Source organism: Adiantum capillus-veneris, chromosome 3 (assembly GCF_014529385.1).
Source record: "Adiantum capillus-veneris isolate H3 chromosome 3, ASM1452938v2, whole genome shotgun sequence".
In the NCBI taxonomy this organism is placed as follows: Eukaryota; Viridiplantae; Streptophyta; class Polypodiopsida; order Polypodiales; family Pteridaceae; genus Adiantum; species Adiantum capillus-veneris.
In genome coordinates this window covers 84,386,817-84,411,118 of record NC_140933.1, presented here as the reverse complement: position 1 = coordinate 84,411,118, position 24,302 = coordinate 84,386,817, and the positions used below count along the sequence as shown (strand labels likewise).

General features: G+C 47.9%; 2 protein-coding genes and 1 pseudogene across 6 annotated transcripts in view; 2 read left to right on the top strand and 1 right to left on the bottom strand.

The window, feature by feature from the left end:
• The window catches only part of LOC147461221 (uncharacterized), a 124,119-nt gene that overhangs the window by 47,469 nt on the left and 52,348 nt on the right, over positions 1–24,302 (top strand). For 2 of the 5 annotated variants that reach the window (XM_086508824.1, XM_086508822.1), the window contains exons 5-9: positions 11,645–12,017; positions 12,097–12,296; positions 15,023–15,096; positions 15,674–15,787; positions 15,863–15,947. In XM_086508824.1, coding sequence (XP_086364950.1) covers positions 11,645–12,017; positions 12,097–12,296; positions 15,023–15,096; positions 15,674–15,787; positions 15,863–15,947 — 846 coding nt within the window. Of the gene's footprint in view, positions 1–11,644; positions 12,018–12,096; positions 12,297–14,818; positions 14,899–15,022; positions 15,097–15,673; positions 15,788–15,862; positions 15,948–24,302 lie in introns of those variants that run through there. The other 3 variants (XR_015187573.1, XM_086508823.1, XM_086508825.1) reach the window with 3 other exon arrangements.
• LOC147461223 (uncharacterized) lies at positions 6,574–7,895 on the bottom strand. The gene is made up of 2 exons (XM_086509651.1): positions 7,595–7,895; positions 6,574–7,556 (listed from the first exon to the last, which is right to left on the bottom strand). The coding sequence occupies exons 1-2, from the start codon at positions 7,893–7,895 to the stop codon at positions 6,814–6,816; spliced, it is 1,044 nt and encodes a 347-aa protein (XP_086365777.1). The 3' UTR covers positions 6,574–6,813.
• LOC147461222 (uncharacterized) lies at positions 22,914–23,447 on the top strand (annotated as a pseudogene).

The window sequence follows — 24,302 nt, the reverse complement described above, 5'->3', positions numbered from 1 at the left end:
CTCTCTCTTGACGTGGGTAATAAGTATACATGTTACACCAGACGAAGTAGATGATGATACATGAAGTGTGCAAGGGAAAAGGAAATCCTTAACCAGTCATGCTGATCCTAAAATTAACAAGAAAAAGAAGATCAAAGCAAAGGTGGCGAAAGATACAGCAGAGTCTCTACTCTCTTTGCCAATATCGGAGAGCCAACAGACTAAGTAACACATCTTCCGCAACGCTCTCTGTCTTCCACCCCCCCTCTTTGTACTGGGCCAGTGTTGACTCCCGAATTTCATGACAAATCGGCGGCTTCTCCCTCGGAGATTCCTATACCTTCTTCCCCAACATTCACCCATATAGAGCTAACTCCACCTACAACTACGATCTCAGCTCCTATATTAGCTTCTACTCCACCAATAGTACCTACTCCTAGTGAGCCACCTATGCCACTTGGGAGTCCTCTAGTATCATCTTTAGGGGTGGCCGACTCTACTTCTCTGTTACACCTTTCGGAGAAAGTATTACAAGACTCCAGGAATGCTATCGCCACCATAGAGCTTGGAGCGGAAGTTAGCTGCCATGCACTAGCACCACTCTGCCATATACGTAGCTATGGAGGGATCTCTGAAGGTGGCCGAAAGTGCCATTTCGGATCGGGAAGCTACGATTTTGCGCTACAACAAGCTTTAAAAATACAGTCAGACATCATTGAAGACCTTAAAGCCCAAGTACAAATGTTTCGGGAAATGGAGATAGGTAGGCTCAGGCTCAGGCTCAGGCTCAGGTTGGCATGGGGTTTGGATGCACTGGATCCGTGAAACCTGCCTCATAAAATCCAAAAAGGGCGGTAAACCTTAGACTTAAACTTTATTTGCTTTCACCCATTTAATTTGTCGCCCACTTTACCTGTACTTTCAAGACACAACAAAGGGGAAAGGGATACAGATTGCTAGATTGCACTTGTATGAGAAGACCGACACCAGATTGGCCCCTAAATAGGCGCCCCTTTCGATATTTCTTTATTCTTTAATAGAGGGAATAAAAGCTGTGGTTCCCTACAAGCTGCCCCGCACAATCTAGGCTGAATTTCATCTGTTCTGGCCCGATTTCGGCAACATAACTATACTCAGACCCTTCACAGTTAGTATCCCCACGCATTAGATGACTTTCCCGACACATACGGACACTTGGCAAAACCTGGCGAGAATCTGCAGCACGCTGGATTCTCTGTTTTCTGCCCCGAAAATGCGCCCGATCACCTATACAGCGCTCCCTTCGCGTTCCCGAACCTCCTGGGGGTATTAGGGTCCGTTTAGGGCCGAAACCTTGGTGAATAGCTTGATTCATCATGCAGTGTATCCATTTCTTAGCTTCATTACCCAACTATTTCAACATTTCGGAGTTGAAGTGCAAAATGTCAGAGGCTTTCCCTGTGGCTAGTTTTTTCAAACCTCTCAAAGCCGCTGCAAAAGTTATAGGTTCCTTAGTGTCAAACTGAATTTCAACATTCATCATTATTTGAGCATCGGTGGCAGCATAGAGTGTTTGTGCATATACATACATTTTGTCCATGCTGAAATTTCCCAATATATCCTCCTTTTTTCCTTTCATGTTGCGCCATGCTTTCTTGGGTTCTTTCTTAAATCGAATCACCTCTTGCTCCTCCTTCAAAAGTTCATACATCCTTCTCTTTTTCCTTTTCAGCATTCTGTATTCCTTGGCTGCATTTTCCCACTCCTTCGTGGACTTATTGAAGCACTTTAGCTGCTTTACACTCTTCATCAAACCATGGGTTATGAGGGAGACCCTTCACTTGTTGTTGATCTCTTTTAGATTGCCCCATAGTGACCTCTGCTGCCTCTTCTATTGCTTGACGAAAGGTAGCCCAATTTTCTGAAATGTTCTGGGATATGCATTGACTACTCAATAGGCTGTCCAAAAAAGTGGCATAATCAAATTTCTTTGTAACTTGCATTCGATACGCCCAACTTGTCGCCTTTTGAAGGCATTGTGTAGGCATGTGTGGGAGGTCTAGACATACATGAATTGGAGTATGGTCCGAGTTCGGTGACCTAGCACCAATTTTAAATTGTCCAATTAAATTGGTGGCTAACTAACGCAAATCATAGTGCTTCTTCCATGGTTTGATGTATAGCATGTGTATGTTCCGGAGCTTGCAAATTTCTTGGTGCCATTCATGCTTACAAGTTGCATAGAATTCATCATAGATATCAAAGCCGAACCTTGTTCATTCATGAGGTGATCGCATGAGCATCTATCCCACATCGCATCTAATACGAGATCGCCATCTTTGTCTGCGGGATGGATTGAGTAGTCAACCAATTGAACTTGTATGTTGGCTATGCGAGCATCAAGATCCCCGAGTATCATCACTGCCCCCTTTGGTGTGTAGGTTGCAATATCTGCATATAAGTCGGCAAAAGGGTCATTCTTGGAGAGATTGTGCAAATCATAGAACGCGGATTCCCGATGTGGGATGTAGCATCCCGCAATGAACATCGATCTCCCTGATGTACATATCTCAACCCATATTATTCGTTTGTGTTCATCTATCTTGCATATCTTAACCCGATTTTGCATTTCCTCCTTGTACATTATAGCAACACCCCCTTGCCCGCGCATCTTGGTACCAGGCCACCAAACCGAGTGTGTAATATGAATACTTGGCAGTCTACACGTGTCCTGTTCCCACTTTTCAAGTAGAAAAAGTATGTCTGCTTGTGGTAGAACCTCTGTCAATCCTTCCCCTTTGTGCCAAGGGAAACCTCGGCAATTCCAACTTGTGACGTGTATGTTCGTGGTCCCTTGGGTTTCCCCCTGTCATGCTTCTGGTAATGTTGCCCCTGTGGAGGTGGTGTTCTTTTTCATTCGTTCTTCATATGCTTGTCTTCTTTCGTTTTGCTTCGCGGGTGTCCTGTCTTCACCGATGTAAATTGGGCTGTCCCTTACATAAATACGAGCATTTCGAGTATGATGGCTCTTTTACGTGCATCCAACATTGTGCATACAATTGCGCGATTGTTCTCAGGCCTCTGCTTACCCACACGGTGTGCCCCATACACCACTACATCATGCATGCCAAATGTGTTTGCAAGGAGGTCCATGATTTCCGTATTCAACATGAGTACTTTCTCATTGTCAGATTTGGGTATGCCTCGGATCACAATATTCATATTGCGTTTCTCTCGCTTATTATACTCTGTGTCATCTACATTTGCATACGTCTCATGTGTCTGCGGCATGGCAGTTGGAGTACTTTTTACTACATGTGCCCAGGAGGTCATATTTCCTGTTGCATTATCACTCATGTGTGCAAGCTTCTCATCGTGTGTAGCTAGAGTGTCTTGCACATTGGAGACCTGTTTGCTTAATGCATCTTGCAGGGCCTGAATTTTCTCATCTTGATGTTGCATTTTCATATTTTGTATTTGGATTGTGTGCTCCAATTCCTGATTCTTTAGTGCAAGGTTTTTAATGTCCTCACCCTGCCTCATCACCATTTCCTGTAAGGATGAGATAAAGCCCCAAATGTCTTGCATCGAGCATATCACAGATTTCTCGGTTCCTGCACCTGCGTCTTTGCTTGTCCTTGTATTTGTACCTGTACCTGTATCCATCTTGGATGGGGGTGTTTGTTTATCCTTGGCATTCGTTATGTTTCTTGTCGGTGACGATCGCACGGAAAGCCCACTTCTCGATACCCACAAGTTGACTGGTTCATGGGTCGGGACACTTATTGCAATGGTGCGCACAGGGGTGACCCACAGCAGTGGCGGGGGTCCACACAGCTACAGCAGCTTCAATGCGTACAGGGGCTGCGCAGTGGGGCAGGGTTGGCGAGGACAGTGGCGGGCAGGCAGAGCAGCTCATCAAGTGACGCGCGAGCAGCAAAAGGTCATGGCGCGAGCAGGGGGTGTTGACGCGAGAGAGAGAGAGAGAGAGAGAGAGAGAGAGAGAGAGAGAGAGAGAGAGAGAGAGAGAGAGAGATTTTTTAACGTCCATAGGAGGCCGAAGTCGGCCTATGAGACAAATCAAAGTACATGGGGTGGGTGTCCTTTGGATATCCTGTGAAGGATGAAAAGGTACAAAGCAAAAATAGCTATCCTGTGTAAGGACTGAGGGAGGTGGTACAAGGGTGGGGTTCTAAAAACAGGGGAGGGATGCAATCTTATATGCTGGGGTATATACAATCATGAAAGAAACGCTATCATATCTCTAGCTCCATCCATTCCCGTAATCAGGGTGTAAGAGATGATGCATGGGTAGGTGAGGTGTGAACAATCCCCGTAGGATGGCGGCTGGATCTGCAAAAGCTCGGATGCGTCTCTCCTCTAGAGATCTGTAGTAGCGCTCCTGGATCTCCTGGATCTCTCTCTGGTGAAGTCGGGGTGCCCTACGCCCATGGGGACGTTGACGTTTGCGAGCTCGGACCTCCTCAGCCTGTTGTAGAGTCACTCCTCTCTGAGTAGTCTGGGATGGTGGTACTACTGTGCCCCTCTGGAAGAAATCTGTAAGCTGTGTCTGGCGCTCGTCTCTCACTACTGATGATGTCTGAAGGAGAGAGTCCCGGTGCTGCTGTGCCTCTATGAGGAAGCGGCCGAAAAGTCGCTGGTCTCTGGACTGAAGAATCTGGTGTAAGGTGGGCTGATCTGCAAACAAAGTCGGATATCTGCCTCTGATCCCCTCATATGCTCTACATCTGCACACAAAATGCTCCTCACTCTCAATGTCTACTGTGCAAAGTCTGCATATCCTCTCTGCCCTGGGGACATGTGCAACTCTCCCTGCCTCAATCTCTAGCTGGTGTGATGATACTCTGAGCTGTCCAATGGCGACCCGTGCTCTATGTGGCATGTGGACATCTATGTATCTCGGTCTCTGGATGAAACCATTTGCTAGGATGGTCAGGAAGTGGTCTTTGTAGTATTGCCTCTTCGTAGGAAGAGGCTCTTTGGGTGTGATCCATGTCTCTCGGATGTATAGCTGCCAGAGATCCTGTCTCAGAACTCGATTCCTCTCATTGTGTGAGAGGCGTATGTATGGGGAGTCAAGATCATACTGAAAAGGGGGCAAGTCTGTGATGTCCAAGCCATGGGATGTGAACCACTCTGTGACCTGAGTACCATGCTCTGGTGTCCCCCTCCTGATGTAGTTGTATCGATGCCTCGAAAGCTCTGCGTGTGAGTCTGTCTGGTGGAAGCTCTCGCATGCGTTGGGTGAAGCAAACTGTCTGGAAGAGGGCGTCTACTAGCATCGGGGGTGCCGCTAGCTCTGCTCTGATGATGTCGTGTGGTACTGATGGTTTGCTATGGAGCAAACGAGAGATCATAATGATCTGTGGGCGCTCTATCTGTGTCTAGAGAGATGCTGAGAGTCCTGGTGCCCATACTGTGGCAGCGTACATCATGGCAGGTGTAACTAAAGTGTCAAAAAGCCACCCCTTGGTGCGGGGCTCCTGGAAGTGGGCCTGGTGACATCTGCGCTCTAAGGTGGCCAGTGTTGCATATCCTCGTGTAAGCCGGTCTCTGGCTGCCTGTGTCATGGAAAATCTGCCCGTGGTGCCAGTGAAAGTCACCCCCAAATATACATATGAATCAACTATCTCAACCTGTCCACCTGCTACCATGAGCACTCCTCTACTCCGGACTGTCCTGGAGGGGTGGAAGATCATGACCTTGGTCTTGCCAAGGCTCACTGTGAACCCTCGATGTGTGCAGAAATCATCCAAGGCGTGTAGGTGGCTCTGTAGTCCCTCACGTGTCTCAGAAACTAGAATAATATCATCTGCATAGAGCATAATATGGACCGGTGTACCTGCCAAGTCGGAGCCTGCCCCGCCTGCTCCTAGGATGTAATTTGCTATCTCGTCGATGTAGAGGCCAAATAGAGTCGGGGAGAGGGGGCATCCTTGCTTCACACCAATGGTGCTAGCAATGGGGTCCGATACTCCACCTGGGCACCGCACTCTAACTATGACCTATGCATACAAAGAATGAATGGCCCATATCATCTCAGATGGTATCTGTAGCTCCTGGAGACGCTGAAAGAGTCTCTCTCTAGGGATGGTGTCAAAAGCCTTGCGGAAATCCACAAAGCAGTAGTAGAGTCGTCTCTTCCGTGCTTTCGCTCCGTCGATCAGGCAGCGAAGCAGGAAGATGTGATCGATGGTTGAGAAAGTGCGTCGAAACCCTGCCTGTCCTGGTGTACGTAGCCCTGATGCCTCTGCGTATGTGTTGAGCTCTGCCTCAAGAACTGCCCCATATAGTTTGGCCAATGTGGCAAATCATGATAGTCCTGTAGTTCCCTGGGTCCAAGGTGTCGCCAGATTTGTGGATCGGCACAATGGTGTGCATGGTCCACTCCTCTGGTAGTCCCTCAACCAAAGCGCGGTTGAAGAGACGTGCTATCAAGGGGGGAGAGGGTGTCTGCTGCATAGATGAGGTGCTCGCTCTGTAGTCTAGTGTGGTCTGCTGAGCGGCCATGCTGGAGGCGTCGAATAGCCCTCTTCACCATACTAGATGTGAAGAAAGTCGAGGTGGTAGGTCGAGGGTCGGGTGGCTCCAGGATCAGTGGCTGCCAGGTATCTGGTATAGGCGCTCGGCGTAATCATGCCAGATCTGAGGATCCTCCAGAGGGGTGGTAGGACGTGGCTCTCTGAGAATCCTCCATGCGGTGGCGCAGTCTGTACTCATGAGAAGGTGGTATAGCTCAAGCTCCTGTGCCTCTTCGAAGGCCCGCCGTTTACGGCGTGTGATGGCCTTCATCTGTCGCCGGACCTCGCTCTCAGTGATCTCCTCCAAGGCTCGTCAAGCCCGTAGCTGCCTGTATAGATCCCTACACTCCTCGTCGTACCACCGGTTCCGGGGCATCGTCCCAGAGGGTGGAGGTCTACCAGTGTGGGTAGTATGTGGAAAGCAGCTGAGGGGTGAGGTGTGTAGAACTGCGGAAAGCTGGCTAGTGAGTGTAGAGAGTGGTGTATGTGGGTCGAGAGTGTAGATCCCCTCGTAGACATGTGATGAGTAAACTCTGGCTAGCTCATGTGTGAAATGTATGGTGGTGTGTGGTGTGAGTGTGGGTGGTGTGTGTGAGATGGGTGAGCTGGTGAAAGAGAGGGCAAGATATGCATGGTCAGCCCCAACAGGTAGTGGTGGGATGGTGAAGGATGTGAGCAGGTGAGCTGCCTCTCTGAAGCCGATGATGTAGTCCACTGTACTGCCGCCGCTGGGTACTGATGGTGGTATGCAAGTCAGGCCTCCAGATGATGGCCATTGCGCCATCCCGTTGTAGATAACGAGACGGTGCTGTGATCCCAAGTGAAGTAGATGTCGCCCGTATGGTGTCGGTGTGGTGGTGTCTCTGGAAAACCTCTCTGCCTCTGTGTTCTCCATGGTGGAGAGTAGCTCTGGGTCGTCAAAGTCGTAGATGCCACACTGTCTACTCTGTGTCCTGGCGTTGAAGTCTCCCGTGAGGAAAACTTCTCCAAGCCTGGAGTATTCCATGATCTCCTCCCTGAGACATGCATATGGTGAAAGTGTATCATCCTCCTCCTCTCCGCCCTGCGTATGAGCCTCATCTGTCTCTCTCCGCCTGTCTGTGCAAATCTAGAACCACTGGGTGCGAAGTAGCAAATGGCAATGTAGAGAATGTGTTCATCAGAGAGCTCAACCCGCACCCACATGTAGCGTGCTCCTGGGTCACGGGCTACTATCCGTATCCTGCTATGGAGTGAGCGACGGTAGAGGACTGCTACTCCGCCAGATCCTCTAGTGGTGTTGTGCCGTGTGCACTTCCTGTGTGTAGACTCCCACTGATAGTCCTGTACTCGGGGTAGACCTCTCTCTGAGCTCTCATGTGTCTCTGTGAGTAGAATGACGTCTCTGTCATGCATCACCTCCTCCAATCTCCCTGGGTGTGTCCACAGAGAGCCGTTGCAGTTCCAAACTGCCACGTGTATCTCCTCATATAGTGTCCCATAGGCCGTGAGTCCCTATGCTACGGCCTTGCCATCGATGATGACCCGGCCGTCGCGAGAGAGAGAGAGAGAGAGAGAGAGAGAGAGAGAGAGAGAGAGAGAGAGAGAGAGAGAGAGAGAGAGAGAGAGAGAGAGAGAGAGAGAGAGAGAGAGAGAGAGAGAGAGAGAGAGAGAGAGAGAGAGAGAGAGAGAGAGAGAGAGAGAGATGAATGAAATGAAATGAAATGTTATATTAACGACTTCAAAAGGCCAAAATGACCTATGAGACCAAAAAGTTACAATTGGTGAATCTGATACTACGGAAATTACAGAGTTACAAAGAACTAAATCTAAAACACTAAGGAGAAAGGAAATGGGGGGGGGGGGGGGGGGGGGGGGGGGGGTTGTGGGTTTAGATGAAATCTCTCATCGGTCGCTGTCGGATCTCATCGACCTCTTCCATGGTCAGTACTCTGGTTGGGTGTCTTGCATGTCGAGCTAGAGTGATCTGTATCTTTTGTTGCAGCCTTCGTCGGTAGCGGGAGACCCCCCGAGGTCGTGGATGTCTGGATCTGCCAAGCTTCGTGGCTCGATCAAGCAGTGTACCTCTAGTATGAGTAGGCTCTGAGATCTGCTGTAATGACTGCTCCATTGGCTCTTCTCTAGCTGGTGTAAAGAAATTTGTGATTCGTCTCTGAGTCTGTCTTTCCTCTGATGTCCTCAGCAAGCTCTCCCTAAGTCTGCGCAGCTCTAGCAGGAACAATCCGAGATACCTCTGATCCTTGTATCTCATGACTCTAGAAAAAGGTCCGAACCCTTCTCTGAACAGGCAGTGGAAATGGTCGCGTATCTCATAGTATGCCGGGCAGTGACATGTGTAGTGCAATTCTGTCTCTGGCTCTAAGTTACATAGGTGACATATCCTAGCTCCTGCCGGCACCCCTCAAAAACGGCCAGTCTCGATTTGGAGCTGATGTGAGGATGTGCGTATCTGTCCAATAGCGCATCTTATCCCATGAGATAAAGTGTGTGTCCATGTATGCAGGCCTAGTCACAAAGCCGTCCTCCTTGAGTTAGAGAAGATGCTCTCTATAGAAGGCCATCTTCGTGCCTAGCTCCTGTGTCAGCTGTATCCATGTGCTCCTGGTATTTAGTTGAATCAGATCCTGACGTATGAGTCTGGTGATCTCTGTTCGTGTGAGGGACAGAGAGGGTGCATCCAGGGAGTATTGAAGCGGAGGTAATCTATCCATGTTGAGACCATGCGACTAAAACCATGCTGTCATCTGTCCATACCAACATGCTGTATCGCCTTGTAGAGCTAGTTGTCGAGATGACTCCAGGGCAAGCCGAGCGTATCTGTCCCTGGGGAGATCCCATAGAACGTGCATAAAGGAAACTGATCTCGTCAATGCCTCCACCACGAGGGGGGGGGGGGGGGGGGGGGGGGGCGGCTAGCTCGGCTCGGATAATCTCATGTGGTACTGAGGCCTTAGCCCGAATCATCCGAGCGATCATGGAGACCAGAGGCCTCTCCATACATCTCCATCCGTTTGTGTTGCCAGATCTCCCCTGGTGGTCTACTGAGGGTCCCCATACTTGAACTCCATAGAGCATAGCTGGAGTCACTAGAGTGTTAAAAAGCCAAAGCTTTGTTCGCGGTTCTTGAAACTGAACCTGCGAACACGTCCTCTCCAGTCCTCCCAAAGCTGCATATGCTCTCGTCAGTCTAGTCTCTGATGCTCTCCTTAGTGACAACACCGGTCCAGCGAAGACTACCCCAAGATAAGTATATGCATCTGTGTACTCCACAGTCTCCTGGCCATACATAAATGTGGGTGCCGACCTCCTGACCCAGTGTAGTGTGCTGTGGTGTTGAACACCATAACCTTGGTTTTCCCCAGATTGACAGACAATCCAATGTCACCAGCAAATGTATGCAGAGCATCCAAATGGCGTTGCATCCCCTCTGGAGAGTTAGAAATCAGCACAATATCATCAGCATATAGTAACTGCGGAATCCATGTCCCTGCTAGCTGAGCCCCCCTGTCCCCTTGACGCTCTACATAGTCCGAAAACTCATCCACATACATCCCAAAAAGAGTCGGGGATAGGGGGCATCCCTGCTTTACTCCAATAGTGGAGATGACCATGTCAGACATTCCCTCAGTGGTGCGTACCCGCCCCATCACTGTTCTGTATAGAGCCAGAATCCCCCAAATCAGCTCTGTAGACACACCCATGTCCTGTAATCTGCGTAGAAATCTGGCTCTTGGCACTGTGTCGAAGGCTTTGCGGAAATCCACAAAGCTACAATAGATCCTCTTGCCATGGTGTCTACCCTCCTCAATAATAGCTCTGAGTGTCAGAATCTGGTCAAGAGTGGAGAAACCTCTCCTGAAACATGCTTGCCCTGGTGCTCTTATGCCCTCTTGCTCTGCCCATCAACTCAGCTCCTGTTCAAGAATGGATGCATACAGCCTAGCTAGTGTGTGACCAACCATGATGGTGCGATAATTCCCGGGAATCATGGGATCTCCCGACTTGAAAATAGGCACAATCGTGGACATACTCCAAGTCTCGGGGAAGCCTTCATACATGGCTCGATTAAACATCATAGCCAGGAGCTCTGCAAGCATATCTCTGGCATGGATGAAGTGCTCTGCTACCAGACCATCATGATCATGTGCTCTCCTTGTCTTCATCCTGTCAATAGAAAGCGGCCTCGTATCTCATAGTATACCGGACAATGACAAATGTGATGTAATTCTGTCTCTGGCTCTATATGACACAACTGGCAGATCTTGGCCTCTGCTGGTACTCTCCTAATTTTACCAGTCTCAGTCTCTAATTGATGCGGTGATCCCATCCCATGGGATAAATGTGTGTCCATATAGGCCAGTCTGATCACATATCCATCCTTTGTTAGTTGGAGAAGATGCTCTCTATACAAAGCCATCTTCGTGCCGAACTCCTGCGTCGGCTGTATCCATGTGCTCTTGGTGTCTAGCTGAATCAGATCCTGACATATGAGTGTAGTGATCTCTGTCCGTGTGAGAGATAGGGAGGGTGCATCCAAGAAGTACTAGAACATAGGCAGTCCATCCATGCTGAAACCATGTCACTGAAACCATGATGTCATTTGCCCATACCAGCATGCTATATCCCCTTGTAGCGATAGCTGTCGGGATGACTCGGGCTAGCTGAGCATGTCTGTTTGTGGGGAGGTCCCATAAATTATGCATGACGGATATTGATCTAGTAAGTGCCTCGACCCTGAGAGGGGGGCCAGCTAGCTCAGCTCGAATAATCTCATGTGGCACTGAGGCCTTAGCCCGAATCATCCGGGAGATCATAGGGACCAAAGGCCTCTCCGTACATTTCCATTCATCAGTGCTACCAAATCTGCCATGGTGGTCCACTGAGGGTCCCCAAATCTGAACTCCGTAAAGCATAGCTGAAGCCACTAGTGTCAAAAGTAATTCCTTGAATGTCTGAAATCTTTTAGATTTTCATACGTTTGAAGTCTTTTGGAAGAAGTGTTCTTAAGAATTTAGATACTTGATGGTAAACCTGTATTTTAAATGATTATCCTTTAAGTCAAGATACCTATTTTTAATATATACCCCTTATCTATGGATGATTTGGGCAGATTTTGAAGCGTTAATACTTTCCTGTGGTCCCAGGTTCGAATGGCATCAGAACTAGAGGGATTAAAATCTGACATGAGCAGGATGTCTTTGCAAATGAAAGACCTTCTAGAACGCAGTGGACAAGGCAATCATATGCCACAGCAACCAGACCCTCTCCCCTTGAGTGAGAGGGAAGTCGGTGATTTTGGTGCAGACACTGCAGGAGAGTCTTGGCAGCAGATTTACCTCCTTGGTGGGCACGATAGCTCTTCATGGCTGGATAGTGTGGACGTGCTTTATCCTGCCACATATGAGATCGCATCTGCTGCTCCCATGTCAACTCCTCGGTCTTATGCTGCAGCTTGTGTGCTGATGGGCTCTATTTATGTTTTTGGTGGGGGAGACGGGAGTTTGTGGTTTGACACGGGTAATTTATGGATTTATGAAACTAGAAATAGTAGTACAAGGTTGAGGCTTATAGAATATTTTCTTGTTTTTTCTTGCAGTGGAAATGTATAATCAGGAAAGAGATGAATGGTCCTTATGTCCTCCAATGAGTCAAAAGAAAGGAAGTTTGGCCGGAGCAACCATAGGAGATAGGATTTATGCAGTTGGCGGAGGGATTGGCAAGGTCTATTTTTCTGAGGTGGAGTGTTATGACGCACATCTTGGAACGTGGATAGGCTCCACAGCAATGTTAAGTAAGGTATGGTGAAGTAATAAGTACATGTTTTGTATACTAGATGGTCCCACATTGTGTGACCCTCTTTTTTGTGGATGAACTGTGTGTGTCACGTGTGCAGTGTTCCACTGTGAAAGCAGACAAAAGATGGAATAATGTGTTTGAACAAACTTGCAAAATCTTGATTGATGTTGAGTGCTTGATTTATTTGTATCCTTGGGCATGCAACTGCCGTCGCTAGCTGATTTTGAATTTTGAATCTGTTATTATCATGGCCGAGTAGTGCCAGTATCTGTTTACCACTACCATGGCAGCTGACAGTCAAAGACTGGTGTCATATTTTTTCATTGAAATTTGAAAGATGCCGCTGGGTATCGAACCTGGGTCTTCACACACCCACGCATCCACCCTAACCACTAGCTGACGACCCCGTTGGTGTGGTGTGGTGTCACATTTTTTGCTTCTCTTTGTAAATTTTCTTTATATTCAGGAAGCAAGACAACCGTTTTGTTCTCAAGACTTGGAGGCAGAATCAGTAGGATCTTACTAGCATCTTTGATATTGAGCAAGGTTTTCACTACCTGTATTGACATGGTTCAAGACACCTTGATTGAAATAGGATATCAACATCAAAGTGGACTTATTCACGCAAACTGCTCCTAGGTGCATAATGTGTCTATGTAGGCACATCAGCGAAGCTGACCTCGCGTGTAGAGAGTTTAATACACCTCACTGTGCTTTGTGCGAGTATTGAACACCAGGTTCCTTGCAGCTGCTGAAGCACTCTGACTCTCAATAAAGATAGTGGTGGCAGACTACTATCCAACACCCAAGTCAGCCATAAGGCATCTAAGCCAAATGCACTCAACCGTAGCTATAGAAACAACGACCAATGACAATTCCTTGAGAAAATCAAAGATAAAATCATTTAATTGCTAGAGACAAAATTCATTTGTGAAACAGAACTTACAGTGTGACTGTCTCCTATTGTTGTGGTGCCTAAGAAGACCAACAAACTTTGTGTTTGTGATAACCTCGAGCAAGTCAATTTTGCAATGATTAGAGATAACCACCCTCTTACCCATGACTGATCAAAAAAGTTGCAAGGTCTTCCAAAAACATTGGGGGAGCTCAAAAGAGTCTCAAAGATTGAAGCTGTAATTATTGGCATAAGGATTTTTCCAACCATCTGGTTTTAGTCATGCTGAAACATTGCACTTTTGGCTATGGGTAGGTAATGCTGTAGCATTGTCATGACTTGATATGACTAGTGGAGACGGGTTGAAAATAGGTCGAAACAAAAGGAAAGGCAAGCAAAGAGGAGGGGTAGAGTTGCTTAAAGACGAAGCCCTTAAGAGTTCAGCATGCATATAGCAGTTGATCCTACTTCTTCGGTTATTCCTCCTTTCTTGGTCTTGATCAAGAGAAGAATGAGGTTTTGAAGGTTCTTTGGGTTCTTCAGGTTAGTTCACATATTCATGGGGATGGTTGCTCATGCCTATTAGTCATTGGGCTTTTATTTAGTCACATCCATGCTTTCTGCCACATACAGGTTTCAGAGTTTTTGCAACACTGCTTATAGGTCGCTCATATGGTTTGGCACACAGTATGCCTCTCCATGTCCTATGTGGCAGAAAGCATGGATGTGACTAAATAAAAGCCGCATTAAAGGATCTTGGAGCCTGCAGTTCTCACATGCAACATGTCAGCCTTCTTGATACAGAACAACACCTTCTGCATAGTCATTGCCAATTGGTGTTTTCTTTCAAGGTTTGTTATGGATCTAGAACATGAAACATCAATGCAGATGGGACAATCACTTAAATATTTTAAAACATTGATCAAGCTTGTTTGCTTATTGAATAGATGGACTACCTGTGCAAACATATACTATGGGACAATTTTAGCATAGTCTTCTATGAACCACTTGATATACCCTATCAAACCTAAGAGTTTACTTGGCCCATTTTGTAGAGAGTAGGCCAATCACCAAGGTACAATAGCTTTGTGTGAAAAATTTTGCAGTGATGAGAACCATGGGCTTTTCCAGTTGTGCTAATCTTGCTCGACTTGTGCTTGGTTTTAGAGGAGTCTCATCCTTACTGCCTTGGAGTGTATTTCATCTATCACTGCTGATTGGATCATGCTCTTTCAACTTGTAAACGGCAGTGTGGTAAAGTTTGAGGCTAGGCTATACTCAATTCAAACTTCTCTTTTTCCATAATTTTAGTGCATGAAAGAGAAAACCTCAGAAAGTGCATTTGCCGGCCACTGATTGCTGCTTCGATATTTTGCATAATCAATGGATTTCTCTATCACTGATATTTTTGAAGGAATGCATAAAGTTTATTGATCTTAACTGTCTCGTCAATAATGGGACCTTTCTTCAATTTGAATTCTTGAGCACGGTTTTCTGCATTTGGAATGTTGCACCATTGCCGAGCAACCCTTTCTTATTTGGACCTAGTAGGGTCCTGCAAAGCTGGGAGTTTATATTGGCTAAATTTTTAAAATGCTGGCTTCTGTGTTGTGCTTGCACAAAACAGTGATCTTTGCAATGATAAGTGGATACCTCAAGCTGTGGAGCTGTCGATGCTAGTGTTAAAGTCAATTCTGGTGGCAGAGTGTATGGGCGCCTTTTTTATCAGTGCAATGTTCTTTTCTATATGCCATCAGATTTCAGTTATAATACAGGTTTTTTGTTTCAAAGGGTTATAAGGCTGACTTGCTGCTCGTTTTCCTTGGAAAAGCGTTTTGGTGTTGCAGCTGCAGAGTTGAATGGGGCACTTTATGCTATCGGTGGCTACAATGAGCAGTACCTAGCGTAAGCACCACTTTTAATTGAAACAAAAGTAAACAAGCCGTAAAACTGTCAGTCTTTTTTGTCTGTAGTATGTTGAAGTCACATTCGAGCTTTTGGGAGACCATTCCAGTTTGATTCTCATTAGTTTTGCAAAGGACAGTTTTGCAACACACCACTATGCCCCCAGGATAGTGGTCACTGAAAGATGTTTTTTGAACCAAATTCTAAAAAATGACCCAAAAATAATTAAAAAAGTCAGTGTGGGGATTATCTTGTACTTTTGGGAATTGCCAAGATATGTATTATCACAATATAAACAATTGCAGTTTTAAGATCATTACTACTTGAAATTATGAGGGCTTCAAAAAGCAGTGGGTCCAGTGTTTAGACAGCCAAACTCTCTTAGATGTCTTAGAATTGGAAGCCACATACTCAGGATGAATGTGTGGCTTGAAGCATCTCAGTCCCTATGTCATTGATAAGAAAGCTGACAGATGTTAACACCAAAAATGATGGACGGGACTGTTTTATGCTGCAGAGAACTTCTGAAATCTCTGGATTTACAGATGGATTATTATATTCTATTGAATTTCTTTAGCTTGCTTCTCAGATCGGTTGAACGATTTGACCCTCGTGAAGCCTTATGGACAGCGGTTGCTCCAATGACAAGAAGGAGAGGAAGCTTGTCTGCAGTGTCGATGGAGGGAAAGATGTATGTAGTCATAATACTTGAAGTCTAACGAGTGGAGCACTTGCTTTGGCAACTAAAATTTTGTTATCTTGACAGCTATGCTATTGGAGGTTACGATGGCTCCCAGTTCTTGAAAGCAGTGGAATATTATGAGCCCCGTAGAAACTGCTGGGTAGAAATGGTATATCATTTAACAAACTGCAATATGTCTATGGGCCCACCAATCGTCAACATGTTTTGTTTGTGTTTCTTTAGATGATTACTTCAGTAGTTGAGCAAACTACTGCCTCTTTTTCTGGGAGGGGATTTTAATTTTGCTTGTGTTGGCACTGCCGTTCAACAAAAAGGGGGGTGTATGCTGAGGAAATTTCGGCTTGTGTACAACAAAGACCTTTGCTATTGCTATTCCTTTGGGTTTTATATTCTCTCTCTCTCTCTCTCTCTCTCTCTCTCTCTCTCTCTCTCTCTCTCTCTCTCCTCGCGCTCCCCTCCCCTGCTGCCCCTCGCGCTCCCTGCACCTCCCACTTGCCTCCCCCCTACTACCCCTCTGCCGCGTCCTGCCGTCTGCACGCTGCCGCACCCGCGTTGGACCCGTCCCCCTCGCGTCCCCGCTGCACCGCACCCCCGCGCCCACGCTGCCTGCACTCGCGCGCCCTCTGCCCTGCCCTGCTCGCGCGCTGCACTACCGTGGCGCCCTGCTGAGCATCCCCCCCCCCCCGCCGGCTGCACGTTGCCCTAGCCCCTATTCTCTACGCGTAGCATGTGCCATCACTCTCTACGCGTAGTATGTCTCTCCCCCCCCTCTCCTACGCGTAGATTGTCCCTGCCCTCCCCCTTTTTCTTTCACGCGTAGGATGTATATCCTCTATGCATAGGGAATTATTTTTTATATTTTTTTATTTCCACCCCCCCCCCCCCCCCCCCCCCCCCCTCTCTCTCTCTCTCTCTCTCCAATCTGTAACTACCGCTATCTCCCCCGGGCCGTACCACGTCGCGCTCCACCACTCGCCGAGACCGCCGCTAGGGTGGGTGCACACGTGCATCTAGCGACTCCCTTGCGGCCGACTCCCCCCCGCACGTCCAATGGCCGTGCCCGCTGCTAGGGTGGGTGCACACGTACATTTAACCCCCTTGCGGACGGCGATCAAGCATGAGGAAGACGAACGATAAAGCCGACCCCCTAGAGAATGCCATTCAAAAATGTAAAGAGGAAATGACGGAGACCATTACCAAAATGAACCGCAGTCTCTGGGGCACAATAAACATACTCGAAGGACGTGTTCTGATCCAAGAGAGCAAAATAAGCACGCTGGAAGACCGAGTGACGACCCAAGAGGAAGAGATCGCGTCACTCAAGAAAGAACTTGCCGAAGCCCGATCAAGAAACACACTGGAAGAGGGCGAACTGCAACCCTCAGTAATCGAAGAAATCAACACGATCAAGGAACAAGTACGGGCCATCAAAGAGGGAGAAGAACAGCACAAAGAAATGACGACTTCTTGGGTGGATGTTCTTACCAAAACCCAACAGAAGGCGGACGAAGCCGAGAAATGGATCAAGGTGGCCAAGAAAGGAAAGACAAGGAGATAATGCCCACGTCCACACCCAACAACATCATTAACCAGACACTAGAGGAGGAGCAGAGGAGAAGGGTGCGCGCTGTACATGTGAGAATTTGGGGTCTTAAAGACAAAGGCAATGTGGACGAAGAAGTAAAAGAACTCACAGCCTTGATGGGGATTCATGAGCCGACACACACAAGGGCATGGAGAGTGGGCAACATAAAGAAAAATGGAGGCAGTGGAGAAACCTCAAAAGAAAGAGCACTCATCCTCCGTTTTCCCTCCATGAAGGCAAAGAAGTCATTCTTGAAGAAAAGACCAGCTCTTAAAGAGACTGGCATCTTTCTCGGGGATGATCTCACCCTCTCACAGATTGCTCATATGCAGGAAGTAATGCCGGAGATTAGAGCGGCAAGGGGAAAAGGCAAGATCGCTTTTTACCGAGACAAAAAAGTGGTAATACTTGAGCGACGCTCCACATGACGGTGCGAGTCTTATGGGACCACACTCAAAGTAGCTGCCTAGAACTGCAATGGATCTATGCGTCTTGATGTGGGTGCTTTTGAGGACAGCTTTACTGTAAGAGACATCATCTTCTACTCTGAGACACACCAGGCCCCTGGGCAATCCATGCCTCACATGAGTGGATACAGGTGGGAGACAGCCTACAAACAGGAGACACGCTCAGAGCACAGAGGGTGGGGCTCGGGAGGAGTGGCATTGTTATTTAGAGAGGATCTGCAGCCATTGATACATATAGCCCGCAGGGACGAGCAGGCTAGGTACATGTGGGTGAGACTGAAAGCAGATACCTCTATCTAGCTATTTGTTACTTCCCCCCGAGTACATCAGTTTATGCACCACCCAGAGGACAGTCCCCTTTCTCTATTTTGGATGATGACATATGGGAGTTCTCTAGGGACGGTGACATTATCATCCTTGAGGACTTCAATGCTAGGACTGCCCATCACCGGGCAGTGTTTTATGATACTTCAGAGGAGATGCTAAGAGAGATAGATGTGGCAGAAACGGGCCTTTCCAGACTATCACACGATATGGAATATACTGAGTATGGGCGACACCTGATAGAAATGGGCACTGCACATGGATTGGCCATCTTGAACGGCCTACAGAGATTTCCTGCTGCGGGAGGTTTTACATGCTTCCCACACAGACATGGAGCCAGCACGGTGGACTATGTCATGGCACAACCGAACCTCATCTCTAGTATCCAGGATCTCACAGTTGGGCCCAGACCGGTCGGGGTGGCAGTGGATCATACTCTGGTGTCAATGACCATCTCCTTCCAGTTCAGTGTAGCACACAGGCCACGAGTAGCAGCCCCTACTCGCTACACATTCACAAAGGAGACGGACTCTGTATACATGGACGGAATCTACAGACGCCTATGCATAGAGGACCCGGGGCGACCTCTGGAGGAGCTAACTACTATACTGACACAGACATTACATGAGGCAGCAGCAGAAGCATACCCACACACCCAGCCTGAGCAGAGCCGTCGATCTGAGAGCATGCCTCAGAACAGTTGGTACGATGAGGAGTGCTGCCTGACTAGAGCCAGACTTCAGAGGGAGGTGCTGTTGGGGGACGTCACTCACAGACAGTCACAGATGAACTTCCGACGCCTGGTGCGGCGGAAGAAGAGGGCTTTTTTGGCTCGACTCGAGCAGGATCTATATTAGCTATTCTTGAGTCAGGAGTCGCGTGAGGCGTGGCGGCTCTTTCATGAGCAGTCCCCCCCCCCCCCCCCCCCCCCCCCCCCCGGTTATTTCCTCCACAGAGACCTAGGGTCAGTACGCATCATCTTTGTACACAGTACCTAGACAGTCGCCCCTCCCCAACCCCCCTGACCCATGCCCACACACATGTGTCTTTTTCACCGCTGAGATGGTGAAAAAAGCTATTGACAGGATGAAGACTGGGAGAGCATATGATCATGAGGGCCTAGTCGCTGAGCATTTCATGCATGCCAAAGACTTACTAGCAAAGCTTCTAGCAGTTATGTTTAACCGTGCCATGTGTGAGGGCCTACCGGACACTTGGAGCCTATCTACGATTGTACCTATCTTCAAATCAGGAGACCCCATGGAGCCTGGGAACTATCGCACTATTATGATAAGGCACACACTGGCAAGATTGTATGCATCCATTCTTGAGCAACAACTGAGTAGATGGGCAGAGAGGGAAGGACTGCAGGCAATTGGGCAGGCAGGGTTCAGGAGAGGCTTCTCTACTCTTGACCACATCTTGACACTCAGGGCCATCATCGAGGAAGGCAGATCTCATGGGAGACGGATCTACTGTAGCTTTGTGGACTTCCGCAAAGCTTTTGACACAGTACCCAGAGCTAGATTGATGCGCAGATTACATGAAATGGGAGTACCCACAGAGCTCATTTGGGGGATCATGGCATTATACAGATCAGTAGTAGGGCATGTACGCACCCCGGAGGGACTGTCAATACCGGTTCACTCCACTATTGGGGTGAAGCAGGGTTGCCCGCTCTCTCCTACTCTTTTCGGTATGTATGTGGATGAGGTTTCTGACTACATTGACAGGGACGGGGATAAAGGTGCACAGTTGGCAGGGACATGGATTCCACTTTTGTTATATGTGGACGATATCGTGTTGATCTCCGAATCCCCAGAGGGAATGCAATGCCAATTGGATGCTTTGCATACGTTTGCCCACGAAAGTGGTTTGTCTGTCAACCTTGGTAAAACCAAGGTTATGGTGTTTAATACCACCCCACAGTGGATCAGGAGATCAGCACCTACATTCACATACGGCCAGGAGATTGTGGAGTACACAGACGCTTACACTTACCTTGGAGTGGTTTTTACTGGACCCACATTCTCACTCAGAAGAGCAGCAGAGACCAGACTGACTAGAGCCCACGCAGCATTGGGTAGATTGGAGAGGATGTGTTCGCAGGTTCAGTTTCAGGAACCCTGGACAAAGCTCTGGCTCTTTGACACCTTGGTGGCCTCAGCATTGCTCTATGGGGCTGACATATGGGGACCTTCATTGGATCACCACGGGAGGCCAGGTCGCACAGACGGATGGGGGAACATGGAGAAACCTCTCGTCTCTATGATCTCGCGGCTCATTAGAGCCAAGGCATCAGTACCACGGGCCATAATCCGAGCAGAGCTGGCGGCCCCCCCACTAGTGGTAGAGGCGCTCACCAGATCAGTCTCCTTCATAAACTGCACATGGGAACTTCCCAGAGACAGCTATGCTCGCATAGCACTTGAGTCCTCTCGATAGTTAGCCATACAAGGAGATACAACATGCTGGTATGGGGAGATGACATCATGGTTTCAGGCGCATGGGTTCAGCATAGATAGGCTGCCACCATTCCAGTACTCATTGGATGCACCATCTCTCATTCTTACACAGTCGGAGATCACCAAGCTCATCCGCCAAGACCTGACCCAGCTAGACACCAGGAGACATGGATACAACCAGCACAAGAACTGGGCATGAAGATGGCTCTCTACAGAGACCACCTTCTCCAGCTTACGGAAGATGGTTTTGTGATGAGACTGGGATACATGGATACCCACCTGTCTCATGGGATACGGTGTGCTATTGGCCAGTTACGCACATCGTCTCACCAGCTGCGGATTGAAACCGGGAGATACAGCGGAGTACCAGCAGAGGCCAGGACATGCCCCTTGTGTGACATGGAACCTGAGACAGCTGCATTATACATGCTGCTGCCCCGTCTACTACGAGATACGAGGCCGCTTCCATTGCTTGTTCAGAGAGGGTTTTGGACCACTCTCAAGAGTAATGGGATACGAAGATCAAAGATGCCTGGGTTCGTTCTTGCTCGAGCTGCGCAGACACAGAGAGAGCCTGATGAATGGTGAGGCTAACCAGTCTCAAAGACGGATTACAGACTTCTTCAGAGCAGACACGGGACAGCCGCAAGAGCCACCCCCACAGCAGAGCTCCCTCTGTCTCACACCAGAGGCACACTGATTGACCGAGCGATTGAATTGGGGAAATCCAAGCGCCCACGACTGCGTAGGACTACACAGCATCGACGGAGGCTACGTCAAAGGTTCAGAGCACGCTGGCCAGGCATGCACGACGCCCGGTCAGACTACTAACCATGGAGGAAATTGATGAGATTCGCCAACGACCGATGCTAGATCTTTTGTGATTCAGCTATCCCAACTAGCCGCCCATTTTTGCTTAGTTTTCGGCTTAGCTCACATCGACCAATCTAGAATCCCATAATATATATCTTTGTTTTGTACTGTTGATTAGGTTATTTTGTTACTCTGACTTTGTATCAGATCCACCACCTTGTAACTTTCTGGTCTCATAGGTCACTATGGCCTTTTGAAGACGTTAATATAACATTTCATTTCTCTCTCATTTAGAGAGGGTTTGGGCCACTTTCTATAGTCATGAGATACCAGGATCAGAGATGCCTCGGATTATACTTACTGGAGATTTGCAAACACAGAGAGGACTCTCTCTCTCTCTCTCTCTCTCTCTCTCTCTCTCTCTCTCTCTCACATTCAGAGAGGGTTTGGGCCACTTTCTATAGTCATGAGATACCAGGATCAGAGATGCCTCGGGGAGATTTGCAAACACAGAGAGGAGCTCTTGAAGAGGGGCACAATGAGAGAGATCTAGCGACAACGGAAGATCACAGATTTCTTTCAGTCACAGACAAAGGAGTTCGAGCAGTCCCCACAGCATAACAACACCAGAGGTACCATAGGCATACTGTTCCATTGGGCAAAAGAGTTGGGGCGGTCCCGTCGCCCATGGATGAGAGGGCCCTCTCGATATCGACGTAGACTGTGACAGAGGATCCATACCATAATGGCGCGACATAGGAGCCGTCCCGGATACTGATGTATATGTATATGATGCCTCGACTGTCAGAGAGCTCCATTGTATTAGCTCACCCTTTGTCTTTCCTTTGTATCAACTTTTACCCCACCCCTACCCACTATTTTCTTTTCAGTTCTTTGTACTTTTTGTACCCAGACCTGGTATTAGATTCACCACATGTAAACTTTTGGTCTCATAGGTCATTTTGACCTTTTGAAGACGTTAAAATGACATTTCATTTCATTCCTCTCCCACTACCAGCACTCTCATCGACCAAGCAGTGGAGCTACGGAGATCCAAATGGCCACAATTGAGGAGAGGGACTACACAGCATCGACGGAGACTACAACAGAGGATTCGAGCCATACTCTCTCGACCTCCAGAGTGCAGATGAGGGTGGATTCTAGTAGTAATATCTTTGTTCTAGTTCTAGTTCTTTTTTGTACCTAGACATGGTATCAGATTTCCTATTTTGTAACCGTTTGGTCTCATAGGTCATTTTGGCCTTTTGAAGACGTTAATATAACATTTCATTTCATCTATGTGTGTGTGTGTGTGTGTGTGTGTGTGGAGAAATTCAGCCCTCAGTGATCGAACAGCTCAAAGTCATGAAGGACAAGTGCAGGTGATCAAAGAGGATGAGAAGCAACATGAAGCAAAGACGTCTACATGGGTGGATCTGATCACCAAGACACAGAAGAAGATGGATGAAGCGGAGAAGTGGATAGAGGTTGCCAAGAAAGAAAAAGGCAAGGAGGCATCAACCCCCACACTAACCATCATCAACATGACACTAGAGGAGGAACAACGGAGACGCTCGTGTGCTGTACATGTGCAAATTACTTGTCTAAAAGATCGAGATAAAGTCGAGGAAGAAGTAAGGGAGCTCATGGAGTTGATGGGAATAGATAAACCAACGCACACAAAGGCATGGAGAGTCAGCAAAAGAAGTGAAGGTGTTTGAGAGACATCGAAGGAACGTGCGCTCGTTTTGCGCTTTCCCACTATTGAGGTGAAGAAAGAGTTTTTGAAGAAAAGGCCCACATTAAAGAAGACTGGCATATTGCTTGGCGATGCTCTCACTCTATCACAACTTGCCCACATGCACGAAGTTGTGCTAGAGATTAGGGCGGCAAGGGAAAAAGGAAAGATAGCCTTCTATAGAGAAGGGAGGTGGTCATTATGGAGCGACACTCCACATGATGGTTGGAGACCCATGGGACCAAACTTAAAATAGCAGTGTGGAACTGCAATGGGTCTCTCAAGCTTTGATGTGGGTGCCTTTGAGGACAGCTTTAGAAAGAGAGATATTGTGCTCTATTCAAAGACTCACCAGGCCCCGGGTCAGATGATGCCACGTGTTACTGGATACAGATGGGAGACGGCTCATCGAGTAGATGCGAGATCTGAGCATGCGAGTAGAGGATCGGGGGGTAGCAGATCTTATAGGGAAGATTTGCAATCGCTTTTACATATTGTTTGGAGAGACGATTATGCCTGGTACATGTGGGTGAGATTGAAGGTTGACATACGCAGATTTCTCTATATTGCCATGTGCTGCTTTGCTCCAAGTACATCAACCTATGTGTCACCTAGAGGAGGGTCTCGTTTCTCTATTCTTGATGATGACATATGGGAGTTCCCTATGGATGGGGACATCATTCTCTTGGGGGACTTCAATGCCCGAATGTGCAACCATCAGATAGCCTTCTATGATACCTCGGAGGAGACGTTGAGAGAGCTGGACACCATAGACATGGGGTTGGACCAACGCTCATAGGATACAGAATGTACAGAGTATGGGAGATACTTGCTAGATATGGGCACTGCACATGGGTTAGCCATACTTAATGGCTTACAAAGATTCCCAGCAGCTGTCGGGTTTACCTGCTTCTCACATCGTCACAGGACTAGCACAATGGATTATATTATAGCCACGCCGAGCTTTCTTTCCCATACTGAGGACTTCGCAATTGGACCCCGTCCCATTGGGTTAGCAGTGGACCATGCCCTTTTGACACTAGAGATTCCTTCCTGTTCACCACAACTTAAGGAAACGAGCAAGAGGTCCTATAATACTTTCAATTCGGAG